Consider the following 17,640-nt stretch of genomic DNA (forward strand, 5'->3'; position numbering starts at 1 on the left):
AAATGGGAGAATTATTTATTTTTTTGGATGATGCTGCATAAGCTTGCTTTCTTGCATCATATGCCTCTACTAATGCTAATTGCACAATTAACGCAGATCTTTTTTATTTTCCACTATACTGAGTGTAGTAGTACACATTTGGTATGTTACTCTGGGGTTATTGCTACCTGTTTGCAGTACTTTATATTTATCAATTTCATTGCCATTTCTTAGCCCCAACTGCCTAACTTCTTTAGATTAACCACCCTGCCAACCTTTTTACCTCCAAACTTGCACATTAAGCCTGATATGCCTTTATCAGTATCATTTATAAACAAAAAAAAATTTGTACAAAACAAAAATGGGCCAACACCGAACCCTGGGGGGGGGACTCCACTAATAACATTAGTCCATGAAGAGCAATGTCCATTGATTACCACTCTGTCTTTTCTCACTCGACCATCTGTTATCCATAGCAGCCACTTGCCTTTAATGCCATGCTGCTCCAATTTGTACAGCAGTCCTTTATGTACAGCAGGATCAAAATCTTTTCTGAAATTCAAGTATATGATATCAGAATTATTTTTTGCATCAAATTCCTCTGTGACTACATTATAGAATCCAATCAAATTGGTCAAACAATATTTCTCCTTAAAGCAATGCTCTGTCTGAAATATAATTGTAGCCTTGTGTAGATGATTCTGCATTGCTTCTTTTACCAGTGACTAGATTAACTTTACTGGAACAGAAGTTAAACTAACAGGTCTGTAATTACTTGTCTCCCAAGTAATCTCACTTTGTGAATTGGGGGATACATTCGAATATCTCCAGTCCATGGGGATCACCTTTGTATCAAAGGATTCTCTCATAATTATGGCTAAGGGAATTAAGGCAGAAGAAGGAAGAATTACTTCCTTCATTTGCCTCCCTTAATATGATTGGTTAAATCCCATCCACCACTGGTGCCTTTCTTATGTTTAACTTCAACAATTTCTCTTCCACTTTCCTATCACTTAATACAAAATCACTTAGCGCTCTTTTAGACTACTTCCGGCATCCCCTTCACAAACAATTTCTCATGTGTAAATGTAGATGCAAAATACTCATTCAATTTGTCAGCAAACTTTGCAGGATCATCAGCACTGAAACCATTGATATTGAGTGGACCAGTATGATTCATCCCTTTCTTTCTTGTGTGTACATGAGTAAAGAAGTGTTTGCTGTTTCACATTTGCATCCTTTACCAAAGCTTTCTTGTAATCTGCCTTTGTTTGCCAGACATCTTTTGTGAATTTATTACAGACTAGTTTATATCTACTATAGGTTTCTGTTTCGTCTGATAATTTATATCCATCCCAAGCATTTTTCGTCTTTGCCAAGAGTTTCATTGGTTCAATTGACATCCATCTAGGACTAACCCTTGCACCGTATTTACTATTGGTATAAAAAGACTAGTAGCTTCTATGATTAATTCCTTGAACACTTCTTGTTTAGCATTTGCCGATGGTATCATCATCAGTTGGTCTCTCTGTGTAGAATTTAAAGACTGTCTTCTTTAAATTCTACCAGCTCACTTTTATGAGAGCAAAAACCCTTCCTTTTACCCCTAATGGTAGTTACATTTGTAAGTAAATCCCACATCAGTACACTTTATCACTGCCACCTTGTGATTCTTTTATCTGCAGATTGTTAATGCATGAATAATCACTACTGCTAATCATATCAAGAGTATTACTCCCTCTGTTGCCTCTAACATGCTGCTATAGAAAATAATCATCCATTAAACCCACAAAAGTTTTGCTAGTGTATGAGTGACCAACCCTCACACCTCCCACCATTCCTAACACGCTCCATTCAATGCCTCCTGTGGTCTTCCGTCAAAAGGATATCAGAAGGATTTGATGAATCTTGATGCTAAGAAAGCTCCAGGTCCTGATGGTATTTCTCCACTTGTTCTCAAAACCTGTGCTCCTGAACTTACTCCTATTCTTTGCCGCCTTTTTTTCACTTTCTTATTCCAAAGGTGTTTTTCCTTCTGCTTGGAAATTTGCTCATATCCAGCCAGTTCCTAAAAAGGGTGACAAATCCCTCCCATCCAATTATCGTCCCATTGCAATTACTTCTACTCTTTCTAAAGTAATGGATAAATCAATTAACCGCCAACTCTTAAACTACCTAGAAACCTTCCGTCTGATCAACGATCGCCAGTATGGATTCCGTCAGTGTCGATCCACTGGTGATATTCTGGCTTATGTTACCCATTTATGGACTAATTCAATGGAAAGGTTCGGTGAAACACAAGTAGTTGCTCTTGACATCTCAAAGGCTTTTGATCGTGTTTGGCATAAAGGTCTTCTAAACAAGCTTCCATCTTATGGTTTGCCAACTGTTTTTAGTAATTGGTTATCCAGTTTTCTCTCTGATCACTCACTGAGGGTAATGGTAGATGGCTCTCTGTCTTCTAACTTCTCCAGTAATGCCGGTGTCCCCCAAGGTTCAGTTCTTTCCCCCACTCTTTTCCTCTTGTATATCAATGACCTTCTTCCATCGACTGGAAATCCTATCCATAGTTTTGCCGATGATAGCACATTGCATTCAACTTTCCATTTTGAGAAACCTTGTCCTGCTCAATCAGCTTCAAGTTCTTGAAAATCTGCTGCCAATTCCTTAAATGCCGATCTTCAGGTAATTCTCCAGTGGGGCAAAGACAACTTAGTTGATTTCAACCCTTCTAAAACTCAGTCTTGTCTTATATCTCGCAAAAAGGATTCTTCTGCTCCTATGCTTATCTTTAGTGACACTCCAATTTGTAGGCAAAATGATATATCTCTTTTGGGGATTACTCTGACTTCTAATCTCTCTTGGCACAAGCACATTACAAATATTGCTTCCTCTGCATCTAAAAAACTTGGTTTTCTCTTTCGCTCTCGGTGTTACTTTTCTTCCAAACAGCTGCTCACTCTGTATAAATCGCAAATCCGTTCTGCCATGGAATATTGTTCCCACATCTGGGGTGGTGCCCCCAAAACCTCTCTCAGGCTTCTTGATTCCATTCAGAAGAGGGCAGTTAGGTTAATTAATGATTCATCTCTAACAGAGTCTCTCCACTCGCTTTCTCATAGACGTACTGTTTCTGCAGCATGCCTCTTCTACAGATACTTCCATGGGCACTGTTCTTCTGAATTGGCTTCTATAATTCCCGCTCTCTCTTTCAAAACAGTCCGAACACGTGCCGCCACCAGCCAACATCCATTTACTGTCCAACTTCAAACCCACAGAACCAACTTTTCATCTTCCTCATTTATTCATTCAACTGCCGTTTTCTGGAACAACCTTCCTTCATACGTATTTCCTGAAAATTACAATCTACAGAAGTTCAAGTCCAATGTCAACAAATATCTTCTTTTGTCTTCTCAACCTCCAACCCAAGCACGGTACCAAGTACTATAGGTTCTAATACCTCTCGTGTTTGGGGTTCTCGTAAAAAAAAAAAAAAAAAACCAAAAGTTCCAGTCTATATCCAGGAAGTTAAAATCCCCCATTATGAGACAGTCTGATTTACTGGCTCAATCTCTTACTCTGTACAGTTGTTCATTGTACAGTAAGTCCCCAAGTTACATAACTTCAGACTTACGTAAATTTTTTTTCACTCAAAAAAAAAAAATTTTTTTTAAGGATTGTAAATTTTAAAATAGTAAAAAAAAAAAAAAAAAAATAAGCAGTCAATAACATTAGCGACCAACATGGCACACACACAAATTTCTCAAGTGAGATACAGAGAAACAAGCTTAAAAAAATAGGAATGAAGAGAAGATTCTGAAAATTTTTTTTTTTTTTATATGACTGAAGATTTCAGTGAAGCGGACCTACATTTCACCATAATAATGTAAAAACCCACAGAATTCCAGCTATCTGTATTATTGCAAATGCAATAAGATCGAATTTACTACCCGTTTATAATAGATTGCACTAACAGAAAAGCTGAATAAACTGGAAACTACAAATTATCTTTATCGTTTTATGGTAGAGAAATGTGAGCTCGCATGAGGTGATAATAGTGTTTTTCTGCCTTAACCCTGTGAAGTTCTTTACAGAAAATTTATCATATTGCCGACTAAGAGAATAAGTGATAGTGGTACTAGTAAATCTACCAAGGAAAGGAAAGCGATCGATCTGGATCAGAAAATTAAAATAATAAGAATGTATGAAAATGGTCAAACATTAACAAGTATCGCTTGAAATTAGATTTGTCAGTGGCAACAGTGGACACAATAAAGGACAAAGGTAGGATATGAGCAGCGGTGAAGGGATCGGCACCAATGAAGTCAACTATAATAACCAAGGATACAAAATATATATCAGTTTTTACAATGCAATAACATCCTTTTTTTCTTCCTTTTTTGTGTTCTTTTATCCACTACTTTACCGCTGTCCCCAGATTGTTTTTAATTGAACTAATTAAAAGTATATAACTATTTTTCTATATATATATATAAAAAAAAAAAAAAACAGTTTAATTGAAAAATATAGGATGGCCACTGAAAGACTGAAGGGTTTGAAAAAGTCATAACTCGTTCATTTTTAATCTTTTTTATTTTCTTTTTTTACAGGTTATAGAGCATCCCTTGAAGATTAAAATGTGGCCACTGAAAGACTGACCACCCTTTCAGAATCTTCTGAAGCGATGTTCTGGCGATGCCTAGTTGAGCAGAGGCAGATGGATCCTCAAGGACACTCTGCCGTACAGCTTCCACCGCTGTGTCAGTGCGCACAGTGCGCTTAGGATCTCTTCCCGGAAGATTGCCGACTGATCCAGTTCTTTCAAACCGGGCGATTAAGTTCCGAATCATGTTATCACTAGGAGGACTTTAAAATGTTGCCAGTATTTTCTCTGAGTTTCAATAATTGATCTTTCACTGGAATAGAAAAACCCAATGAGTTTTACTCGTCGCTGGACATCATACGTAGCCATTTTAATCTCCAAGGGATGCTCTGTAACCTGTAAAAAAAGAAAATAAAATAGATTAAAAATGAACAAGTTATGACTTTTTCAATTCAGTCTTTCAGTGGCCACCCTGTATAAAACTATTTTTCTTTTCTGAGGATAATATGGTTTTTGTAATTTTGGCATGTCAGAGATATAGTAGCAATATTTTATTAGTCATTCCTGAGTTAAGTAACACTCTTCTTATGGAAGAAGTCCTGGAACATTTACGCATGTTGGGGACTTACTCTACTCATCAGAGTCATTAGGACTATAACACACTCCTGCTCGCAACTTGGTTTTCCCAGTGCTTAATGTCACACCAAATTGACTGAACATTGCTCTGCCCACCTTTGATTTGATGTTCTTCTTAATGAAAACCACTCCCCCTCCTATTCTGTCTATCCTTTCTGTGTACATTGTTCTTCCTGTATTCAAATTCTTCATGCCTTGTATCTGAGTGACACCACATCTGTGAAATCCTAACAATATCTGCATTTGATGTCTTGACCAGCACTTCAAATTCATCAAATTTATTTGCTGTACTACTAGCATTGGTTTACATGCAAGTATACATGCACCTGCTCTCATTCTTAGTTACTCTAACACTCTCAATATATTTACTTGTTTCATGATAACTCCCAGCAATTCTGGAAAACCCTCTCACATTGCTTTCCAGGCTGCTGCTGGTCCAACCAAAGCAGTGCAGCAATCACTTTCACCTCTACCTGCAGCTAGTAGTTAATCTATTAGTCTATGTATCCTCCTCAAGCTAGCAGTTTTCCAACCCACCTAAAACTGCCTCAAAAGCATTAACAAATATTCTTTCACCCTTTCCATTTAAGTGTATCCCATCCTTGTAGAAGTAGTCTCTCCTGTTAACAAGCACAGTCCATGATGGAAAAATTCTATCAAGGAGCCTTGCACAGTCTCTTTAGGGCCGAATTGATTGACGAGGCTGCCATCATATACTCCGTCCTATCATGTCTGGGAAGAATTGCACATATTTTCAAATACAGCAAACCCCCGCTATTCGCGGTATCTGTATTCGCGGTTTCGCGTATTCGCGATCGCCGATTTAATATAAAATGAAATCTAAAAAATGTGAATTTTAAAGCGCCGTGAATATTTTCCGCCATAAAAAAACATGGGCGTGGCTAAAATTATCTTTCCCGGTCAAAACAGCGCTCAGTGGGTGGGGGGAGAGGGGTGACAAAATCGCGAGCGTGAATGTTTCTCGCTAATCCTTGTTCAATATGTGTTATGCGCTTGTTATGGAAGGTTTCGTCGTTTGCTTTTAATTTATATGCTTAGAAATAGAATAAATTTATCAATTTATAAATTGATATGCTTAAAAAAGTGATAAATCTACCGTTTTGCAGTGTAAAACAGACTTTTTCGAGTGTGTTAACGGAAGAAAGTGACTTTATTGTGGACAAGTTCTTTCTAACCCCTACAAAAATATGACTACGAATAACAAGAGAAATGTGAAAATATCAAAGAAGGTGATGACATTAGCGAATAAAATTGAGTTATTAGATAAAATTTCTAATGGTGAAAGTGTCTCCTCAGTGGCAAAACATTATAAAATCAATGAGTCAACGGTACGATCAATCAAAAAATCGGAAGAAAAAATCCGCCGTAGTGTCCGTGAAAACCCGCTAATTGCTTCAAAAATTTGCTCTGTAACTTGTGATGTTAAATTAGAAAAAATGGAAAAAGCTTTAAATCTGTGGATAGAAGACCGAACTCAAAATAAAATTCCGTTAAATTCACTCATCATTCGTGAAAACGCAAAACTCCTTATCAACGCTTTAGCGAAACTGGTGATAGCACTGGCGGGATAGGTTTTTTAGCTAGCAAAGACGCTGGTTTGAAAGATTTGTTTGAAATTTCTAATAAATATTACATTTAATATTAAATTGTTTCTTATTTTCAATTCGATGCCATATGCTTGCATTTCACTATGTACTGTCTATGTACATAGTCATATTATGAAGGTACATATAATACATACATAGACCAAATTTTAGACTAGTTTTTCTTATATATTTCATACTTTGGAACGGAACCCCTTTATTACTATGGAAGCCATAACTCAGTATTCGCGTTTTCGGTATTCGCGGCATTTCTCAGGAACGTAACCCCCGCGAATAGCGGGGGTTTACTGTATAATAACCCCTACTTGCGACTTCTTTCAGCATTTCCCTCTATTTTTCTTAATGAAGTCTGCAGATCTTCTACTCTTAATGTCATTAATGCCAACGTGTACAACAGTATCATATTTTGTGCCCTTAAAAGATTATATCTGCCCTACAACATCATCAGCTTTTCCTAGCAGATTCGCCCTATTTTTTATCCACCTATCATTTTTGCACAATATATTTCCTGTTTCCCTGACAATAGTCACCTACAACAGCTAGTTCCTGTGGGAACTGTATGAGTGCATGGGTTCCATACTGTGTTGTCTGACGATCAAGTGCGAGCTGTGACATTGATGTGGGCAGCTGAGAGCTTGATTTTAATTATTTTGAGGCTATATATTTTGTTCTTCAAGCTCTCATAAAGGTCCATACCAAAGCTGGGTTGTTGCTTAATATCCTGACACTCCTTACATTGAACATACACAATGACAACCCCCTTGGCAAATCTTGTCCCATACCTGTTAGCTCTGTAAACATCGAACAAGCCATACATCTTATAAGACGAAGGGCTTATGAGATGAATTGAGGTCAATTGTCCCCCCTCCCAGTTCTCCCCAGAGGCACAGCACTCTCCCCAGCTTGAGCCATTTGCTTTGCTGCTCTGGTCTGAGGCATGATTTTCGTTCAAATTCAATATAATTAAAAAAATACTATACTAAACAAATATATCTAATGCCTCAGACCAGAGCAGCATATGTTATTTTTGGTACTTTCTTAAAAGAAGTGGTATACAGTAATAGCTCTCAATTGGAAGAATTAAAATCTAATATCAAATCAGAAAATTCAAAAATAATTGTTCAGACACTGCACATTCAACGATAATTGTTAGAATTATCTTTGAATGGCAAGATTATAGCATTGTATTGAGCATTATAGTAAATCTTCTTCTTCGTCCTCGCCTTCTTCCCACGTTCATGTGGGGTCGGCATAATACTCCATTTCTTCCTCCCTCATCCGCTCCTCTAAAGAACAACTTATACCCTTCACCGAGCTCTTTTGCTTTATTTCCCCTCCACCTAGTCTCTTGTAGGCATAGGATCTTCACTCTTCTTCTTTGCATCAAATACACAATCTCTCTGCTCTTTCCATTCATTGTCCCAATGTTCAATGTTCCTATTCTAACACTTTTCAACTCCTCCTTCATCTCTAGCTAAACTATCTTCTTTAACCAGACCCGTCTTTTGTTCAGTAGCCCTGACACATCTACTTTCCATTAATCGCCTTTTGTTTTAGCATAGTTTTTACGACTGGATGCCCTTCCTGACGTCAACCCTCACCATTTATCCGGGCTAGGGATTTAAGCTGCCGATCTGCCAAGCCTTACGTAGCTATATAGAAGTGGTAGCTCTTATACAATACTGATGTTGCAATTTAATAATTTTACGCAATTTATGCCGAATTTCTAATCCCACTGAACAAGCAGGTGGCACTGCTGTAGTTCTTTTATATCATGAAAATGGCTGACTCGGTAGAATAACAGTAATGAGATTTACCATAATATAGTAAATCTTATTCCGAAATTGAGGAAAAATGCTGATGTTTATTACCATCTAAAGTTGTGGTTGTTTTCAATGAATGGATTTTGTCTTTATTAGTCATATAAATCTCTAGGTATGCAATCTTAAATATCTAATGGAACTAAATATATGTGTGCACAAAATGGAAATAAAGAAAATGAGAAAATATAGTGAAAGATGCCCCTTCCCCAACAATTGTTCTGTGCCAGTTGGGGGAAGGTAGAATTTCTGAAATGGAATTTGATAAATGCATGTTGTTAGATTCGGTTATGATTCTAATGCATGTTACATGGGGTGGAGGGCACATAAATTATAATTTGAAATAATGGCATAATTCATTTTATTCATTCATTATTTCTTTCATTCTTGCTCCCTATGTGGTAAAGAAGAGATTATAATAAATAGCTTTATTGAGTAAGACTTAAAATTTAATATTTTCTGCTTTAATTTTTATTTTATTTTAGGTGATTCTAATTGTTACAAAATAGTGAAAATGATAATGGAAAGAAATTTTGCTCCAGTCATTGTGTTTAGCTTTAGCAAGAAGGAATGTGAAGCTTATGCATTGCAGATGGCAAGACTGGATTTAAATTCTAGTAAGTTAATTCCTCAGTAATTTTATTGCATCATCATAATGCCTTGTTTTTATGCCAACCAACCCACTATAACCACTGGTGTAGTGAGTTATCATATGGAAAGATCCGAACATAGATCTTTCCTTACATAGAGTATTTTCTTCATTCTTTTGAGTCAAAGCTAAGTTTGTCAGTTTCAGTTGAAGGTCTGTGACTTTTCACTTGGTATTACTTTATAAAGTGGATCAGAATGTGCATATCAAAACATGATAATGTATTAACTAATGCAGAGACCCTCCCTCTATCTCCCCTAACAAAAGGACTGTATTAAAAATGTATATTAAAATTAACTACCTCTGTCTATTCAACAGTGAGAAAAGGATAGTGTTGAATGCTCTACCCAACAGTACAATTTCAGTGGGGTTAACACTGGATAAAAACATGTAGAACATCTAAAGAAATGGAGAAATATAGTTAACAACTGGTTTAACCCAAAAAAATTGGTGTGTGCATAAAGGACGTTTGAATACCCAAGACATTTTGAATATTGATGTTTTGATGATACTGTTTCTTAAATATGGCAACACATTTCAGTTTCACCTCTTCATTATGTGATTTTCTCTGGTATGCCTCTTGAACAAGTTCTGTTTCTACTCATTGCCTGACCTGCTCATCACCATGGGGGCTATGGTAGTTTTTGCAATGTATGAGTTTTTGACTCTTTGCAATGGCAATTTTCACAGGTGTGAATATCTACCAACAATTAAATAGTAGCTACTGCCAACAGTTGGATATATGGATATATAGTTGGATATATAATGTGCAATCCTCCCAAAAACTTGCTAATTGATTTCACAAATATATGTGGTCTCACTTATATATCAGAAATCAAATAATATCCAAGAGTTCCATTTTCAGTGATACTGATCTCCACCTATAATTTACTAAGTCCTGCACTTACTTTTCTGACAGAATTTCAATTACTGTTGCCTTAATCATCACTTATCTTATTTGTCTGAATTATTTTCCCTATTGTCTTGTGCTTTAAAGGTGGTGGTGCATGTAGTATTAGTAATGATACAAGAAAGGAAGCTTATATGGCATCAGCCATAAAAAAAAAATAATAAATCACTTAATTTGTAATCTCTTCTAATAAAGTCTAATACTTAAATCTTGAGTAAATTTTTAAGTTTACTCCAACTGTCCACTTCCACAACTCCAGGTGGAAGTTTATTCTGACAATCAGTTACTCTCTAGCTGAAAGAAAATCTGTACACATCTCTGCTGCCATCTCTTTACAGTTTATATCCCCTTGTGTATATCATCCATTTAGTATGTATTTCATCCATTTAGTTTATTTAATCCATTCTGCTGAAACTTACTTAAACTCAAGAAAGTAAAACGCTACATCAGGCCACAATTTCTTCATGCACGATTGCAACACTTCTTTCCATAGGCTGCAGCAATGTTACTTATGGCTTTAAGGATGTTGTAGATGCCTGCACCACCTCAGTAATCCCTTTGAAGGTCGTACTTAAATAGTACACCTTGAAGGTTGTAATAATGCCCTGATCCATTGGCTGTAACAGTGAGGTCGTGTTGGATGGCAAATAAATGATCGTCACATTCAGAATGTCATTAGGGATATCTTCAAGGTTGGCTGGATGTCCTGGAGCATTGTCGAGGACTAAAAAAACGTTTTTGGAAAAGTTGTTTGATGCACAAAATTGGGGTCCACCTCTGGACAAAAGTATTCACCAAAAATGGTCTGGGTCACAAACACCTTATTAGAGTGCTAGAAAACATTGTCGGGTCTTCACAACGCCATTCATAACACGTGGATTCCTGAATGGTACGCCAACATCAGCTTTAACTTAAAAGTGCCTGATGCATTACCACCCAGAAGTAATGTAAGCCCGTCTTTTTTAGCCTTAAAACCAGGGGCAGACTTTCTCTTCACAGGCTATGTTACATCCTACCAGGCATCTTCTTCCAGTACAGTCCCATTTCATCAACATTAAAGACCAAGTCTGTGGTGTTGCAGCCTTCATTCATTAACTTTTGGAATATGGGAAAATAGTCCACAGCACCTGCACTAGCCACCTCACCAGTAATTTTTACATTGTGAATTCTGGTCCAGTTTTTGAACCAGGAAAACCAGCCCCTGCAAGCCAAAAATTATTCATTCCCTTCTAATTCCTCATTAACTTAATTGAACAAGCTCCTAGCCATGTCCATAATCACTGCCTATGTTACAAGAATGTTATTTTGGTTCATATCATCTATTCACAGCACTAATAACTTCTCCATTATTTCACTCCTTGAATAAGTTGTTCTAGAAACACTTACATTAACATTTCCTGTATATGACTGATTGATCTTCTCAGCATTATTCATAATGGTCATAACAGTAGGAGTGCTAACTTTAATCTTGCACACCTCTGAATGTTGCTCATCAGATTCCAAAAGATGAATAATGCCCATTTTCACTTCAATTGTTAGAGATTTGTGGCCTTTTTTTTAATATGTGCAGGCACAGATTCACCACTACGTTTAGAAGGCATGGTTGCACAGTTATTTAAAATAATAAGGCACTAATTAACACAGGAAATTTCTAATTACATTTCCACATAAGATATACAGGTAGGCCCCACTTTACGATGCTTCACATTAACACCTTAAATCATTCAAAATTTAAGGCACAGGTCACAACACATGCACACTGGTGGACGAGGAGCAAGCACTTGACGTTGTCACTAGCGCCGCCTACATACCCACTTTCTGTGTTGTGTTTAGGTGTGTGTTTTCACATTTTCTTTTATATACGTATATATTTAAATTTTTAATTTTTTCAAAAGGTGTTAATGGGAAGCATTGTAAAGTGGGGCCTACCTGTATATCTTATGTGGAAATGTAATTAGAAATTTCCAGAAATGAAGCTTTCTTGTATTTAACTTAGCATTTAGGAGAATGAATTGAGTATATTCTTAACTGATATGGAATAACTATAATTTACAATAAAATCATACATTTTCAGTTTTTAACTTTTTCCGATAACACAATTGATTACATATTTAACAGCCTCCCTTTTCTGTTTAACATGTATCAAAGGAACGTTCACATGAAAATGTGTATGTGATCAGTCGTGGTAACAATGATTGGAGAAAAAGCTAAACTTAATTTGAAATATAAAACACATTTTTACTAAACAAAGCTACATTTTAGAAGCCAACAATAACCAATTTTATGACATTTCAAAAGTTTTCACTATATTGAATATGATTATACTGGCATATTTTTTGCAGAACATACAGCAGAAACTGCAAAAATTAGAGCAAACCTATCTATCTCATGGAAAAAACCGGGGAAGCAGGCAGTCCCCCCCCCCCCCCCGGTGGTGCCCTGAACCGACTGTACTCAGGAGAAGGGTGCACAAGGAGAGGAGAAATTTTCAAAGAGCCAGAACATCTTGGCCACAAAACGAAGTGAATGCACTGAGAGATTCTTATAGAACTCTCAGGAATCACTATACAGCCCTCATAAGAGACAAGAAAAGGAATGCTGGAGGCACTTGGTGGGAACTACTGGAAACAGTAACCCTTGGGGAGTTATTTACAGAATAGTGACCAACAAGCTGTCAAGAGGAGATGCCTTGAAAACTACTGTCAAACCAGATGGAACCCCAACCCTGTGTTAGGCAGATTCTGTAAATAACATCCTAGACAGTATTTTTCAGACTGAAACTGGGGAACTTTCCCCCACCCAGCTAGATATTATAAAAGAAAACACTGAATATGACAAAGCCAATATTGAACCTCTGTTTACTATACAACACTTAGAAATAGCATTATCTAAAACCAAAAACAATAAATACCCAGGTTTTGACCTCTTGGAGTTTGAGAGTATCAAAAAATTAGCAGAAATAGCATTATATAATAACTGTATGACAGAAGGTATTTTCCCAGTAATATGGAAAAAAGCTGTGTTAAGATTAATTCTCAAAAACCCCGAGAAACTGCCTACTGATCCCAAATCATATAGACCAATAGCCCTACTCCCTGTACTAGGGAAAATATTAGAAAGACTAATATATAGTAGATTAGCTCAATACTACACGGAAGCAGGTTTACATTGTAACAGTCAGTATGGTTTTAAGCAGGGCAACTCTACGGAGGAAACCATGCGCCACCTACTGACAACAGTTAAAAACTCAGAGGAGAAATGTATGCTGGCAATCTCCATTGACCTTGCTGGGGCATTTGACTCACTCTGGTGGCCTAGCATCCTTAGAAGATTCCGCCAGGCAAATGTCCCACAAAACCTCTATAAGTTAATAAACAGCTACCTTACAGACAGAAGTGTCTCAGTATGCACAAGGTTCCAGGAATTGACCTGTGAATGAATGCTGTCTACACGGTTCAATCCTTGGCCCTTTCTTCTGGAACATTGTTCTGGATGAATTTCTGGCCTTGGATCTGGTCCCCGTAGAAAGCCTGGTCTTTGCAGATGACATGATTTACCTTGTAAAAGGTAACACGCGAGTGGTTGTAGAGCAAAGATCAAATGCCGCTCTCTTGTAGGAGTGGGCACAAATGCACATGCTGAAAATATCTTCTGAAAAAACCAAACAAATAATTCTAAAAGGCAATTTGGACATAAGAAGACGTCCATAAGTCAAAATTAACAACCACTATAAAAATGGTAACAGAACTAAAATATCTTGGAGTGGTTTTTGATTCAAAATTAGCCTTTTACCCCCATTAGATCTACTTGGCGAAGAAAGTGAGAAATTATGCAGATATGATTGCCAGGATCAGTCGAGCAGACTGGGGGCTCAAAAGAAAACCCTGGCAATCATATACCCTGCAATGTTCCTACCTATTATCACCGGTGTGTGGTTCACCTGCTCGGCCATAGTAAGAAATAGAAATAAATTAGAATTGATACAAAGGACAATACTTCTCGCTATTACCAGAGCATGTCGCACAGTACATTACAGTTGCTCTCCCACTTTACCTGGAAGTAGCCAAAAGAGGCTTATATTATAGATTTAAAAATGGCATACCTACAGAATTTCTGGGAATAGCCCTTGATACAACCAACACTTTCAATGCTGAAAGAAAAAGAATAGCCACAAAGCTCCATGAAATATGGCAAACAAAGTGGGAGCAGGAAACCAGAGTTCTGGTTACCAAAAGGTTTCTGCGATGTGGGGCAATTGTTAGCCAAAAGCTACCTAAGTGGTATGCCCCTGGACTTTTTGCAACATTTATATTGACATTTCATGGTTCCCTAAAGGCGAAACTAACCTCCTTAGGGCTGACTGATGACCCAAACTGCACCTGTGGCAAGAGTGAAGACTGGGCACACATTCTATACGAATGTATAATTTATGACATCCCCAGAACAGAGCTAATAGCACAGATTGGTCCCCTTCCCAGGGGAGAAGAACATCTGTCATCATAGAAGAGGAAAATTATAAAGCCTTTACCTCTTTCACACAGAAAGTATTTGAAATATGCAGAACTATCCAAAGAATGGCAATTCAGTCCCCCAGCAATTAAACAATAATCAATAGTTAAAATTACCCAAATTTCCCATCATGCCCAGACGATGATTTAAAAGCTGTCAGAATAGCAGTGTTCTGCACTCTAACAGAAACCTGACATGACAAAACTCCCCAGGACTACCCTGCCATGGAACCTGGGGCCCACACCAAATAAGTAACCATATAGAGGAAGGAGATGTACAGGCAACCAGGGAAGCAGATTAGCTGAAAAATATCAGTAAGCTAGTAGCAAGGGGATGCAATGTAGAATGAAAGAAGAATGAATAGGCTGGGCACTGAGTGAACTAGGAATTATGATAAAAGGGAATAAATGGCAGTTTTGGTAAAAGAAAGAGTGACCTAGCATGAGGGAAAGAGAGAGTGAATGGGAATGAGTGGAAGAGCAAATGTAATTGGCCGATAGAATACAAAGTTAAAAATAACTTACATTACTTTATATATACTAACAAACATTTACTAACACAAACACTATCACTGCATTCTCCCCTGGTCTGCACCACAACTAAATAATAACAGTAAGTTGAGGTTCCCAGAGAGGGCAGTGCAGAAAGCAAGAGTTGAATTAATGAAATGAAAGCCAGAAGAATGAATGTGTGAGAAAAAGAACACAAACCATAAATGCTACAGTTACACACACTAACCCTAGTTTTAATTAGTATTTATATTTACACTACACATCTTTGCATCCCCCCCCCCCCCCCCGTGTGTGAGAAAAATTTGACTGAGTGTGAGTGGGGGGAGGAAGGAAAAAAAAAAATATATATACACACAGGGTGTCTCAAAAATATTGGTACAAACGTTTAGGGGAGGTAGGTAACATCTAAAGGAATGTGAATCGCATAGAAACCCATAACCGGAAACATCACAGGAAAGTAGTAGCAGAGGCACAAGAAGCAGAAATGACACAAGACTGTAATTAGTGGCAAACATTTATATGACATAATATTAACAATGGAGTATGAGACGGATGCATTTCATGATGTTACAACAGATGCTCGAAGGTTCCACCATGAGATGTGATGCATGCGTGACACTGACGCAGCATGGATTGGCAGACACGGTCGAACACACCTGGAGTTTCTTTGATAGCAGCAGTAGCAGCGCAGACGAGTCTCGCCACGAGATCCATTTCCGTCTCCACAGGAAATTCACACACGAGCGATTTGAGGGCCCCCCCTCAGAAAGAAATCAAGGCTCGATAAATCAGGTGAACATGGGGGCCAGGCAACGGGTCCACCACTGCCAATCCATCAACGCCCAAAACGCCTGTTCAAATGGTCACGAACACACCTTCCATAATGGGCAGGCACCCTGTCATGTTGAAACCAAATGTTGCGTCTCACATTTGCTGACACATCGTCAAGTAACCCTGGTAGAACTTGTTCAAGAAAGAGCCGATATTTAGGAGTTCATGCAGGATAGTAACAGGTATGGGCCGACTAAGTCACCGACCATACCTGCCCACACATTTATTGCGAAGCGATGTTGTGCTGCATGGGGGTGCACACCATGTGGGTTGTGCCCACATGAGCATTGTGCCGATTGAATAAGCCTTCCCGAGTGAAATAAACCTCATCCGTGAACAAAACATAGGCTGGAAAATTCAAGTCTTGAACACTTTCTTGGAGAAACCACTGCGCAAAAGCCACATGTGCAAGATGATCTTGAGGGAGCAGTAACTGAACCCTTTGGAGATGAAAGGGGTGTAACAAATGGTCGTGCCAGACACGCTGTACACTGCAACGAGACACTCCTAAGGCAGAGGCAACGGCATGTGTGCTGGTAGTAGATTATTCTGGACGGCATTCAACACACTTTCTTCCATGGCGGGAGTTCGCGTCGAACATGGTCTGCCCGCACTACTCCTGTTACCTCTAAATGACCCATAATCGCATAAATTTTGATGCACACATGCAAACAAACGGTGGTCCGGTACATGTCTGTCTGGGAAGCATTCTCCATAAATGCGTTGAGGGCTCGTCCATTGCCCTCTGCTAATCTATACACTAGGTGCATGTCTACCAGCTCACAGTTCGTATATCAATGCATGCTCTTCGTTGGCAACTACTGCTTGAATGAGTAACCTCCCCCCCCCCCCCCCTTTTTTTTTTTTTTTTTTTCAGGCCTTGCCACTGAAACCCTTGGAAAGTAGGTTGTGGAGCCTGCCAGAGTACTGAAATAATCTACTGGGTGCCTGGCCTGCCTCCTCGTAGCAAAGTGTGGGCAATGCTGGGTCCCACTAGGGGGCCCAACGGCTAAATGGTCAGAGAAACAACAGAACATAACACTATACAACAGACCACTTCCCACACACTTTAAATCTCTGGTCTCCACAGAGTTCTATGTCACTCACAAAGAATACAACATGGAGATATGGGTACCCCTGGTGCTGTCAGACAACCAACACACTTTACACTTTATATTGGATATGATCGTTATACTTTTCTAGGACTGCATTTTAAAGAAAGATTATATCATTAATTCTACAAGAGAACAGATGTTTTCACTCAGTATAACTTCACCTTCTGAGCTTTATACACCTAAATCAGATCTTCCCTTAGGTGTCTAGTTGTCATGCTTGCACTCCGCATGTAAGTTGTTTTCGTATATTAATTTATTTGGACTCATCACCAATCCGGCTGTCCTTCCCTGAACTGTCTCTAGAAGTTCTGTCATTTTTTTAAGTGCAGTGTTCAGTCTTGGATAAATATTCCAAATGCAGCTAATCATTGTCTTGTGCCCTAGGGGCTATCTTAAGTGCTGATTGTTTGTGCAATGTGTGAGCTTAAGAGAGACAAGTTGCTTAGCCAGA

The 17,640-nt window shown here is 38.2% G+C and overlaps 1 protein-coding gene across 2 annotated transcripts in view; it reads left to right on the forward strand.

The window, feature by feature from the left end:
- Positions 1 to 17,640, forward strand: part of Mtr4 (exosome RNA helicase Mtr4) — a 499,068-nt gene that overhangs the window by 160,775 nt on the left and 320,653 nt on the right. For both annotated transcript variants that reach the window (XM_090371841.1, XM_090371842.1), the window contains exon 10: positions 9,149 to 9,280. In XM_090371841.1, the coding sequence (XP_090227967.1) occupies positions 9,149 to 9,280 (132 nt within the window). The remainder of the gene's footprint in view (positions 1 to 9,148; positions 9,281 to 17,640) is intronic.

The sequence above is a fragment of the Mastigoproctus giganteus genome, chromosome 4 (genome assembly GCF_048544385.1).
Source record: "Mastigoproctus giganteus isolate SK-2022 chromosome 4, ASM4854438v1, whole genome shotgun sequence".
NCBI lineage: Eukaryota > Metazoa > Arthropoda > Arachnida > Uropygi > Thelyphonidae > Mastigoproctus > Mastigoproctus giganteus.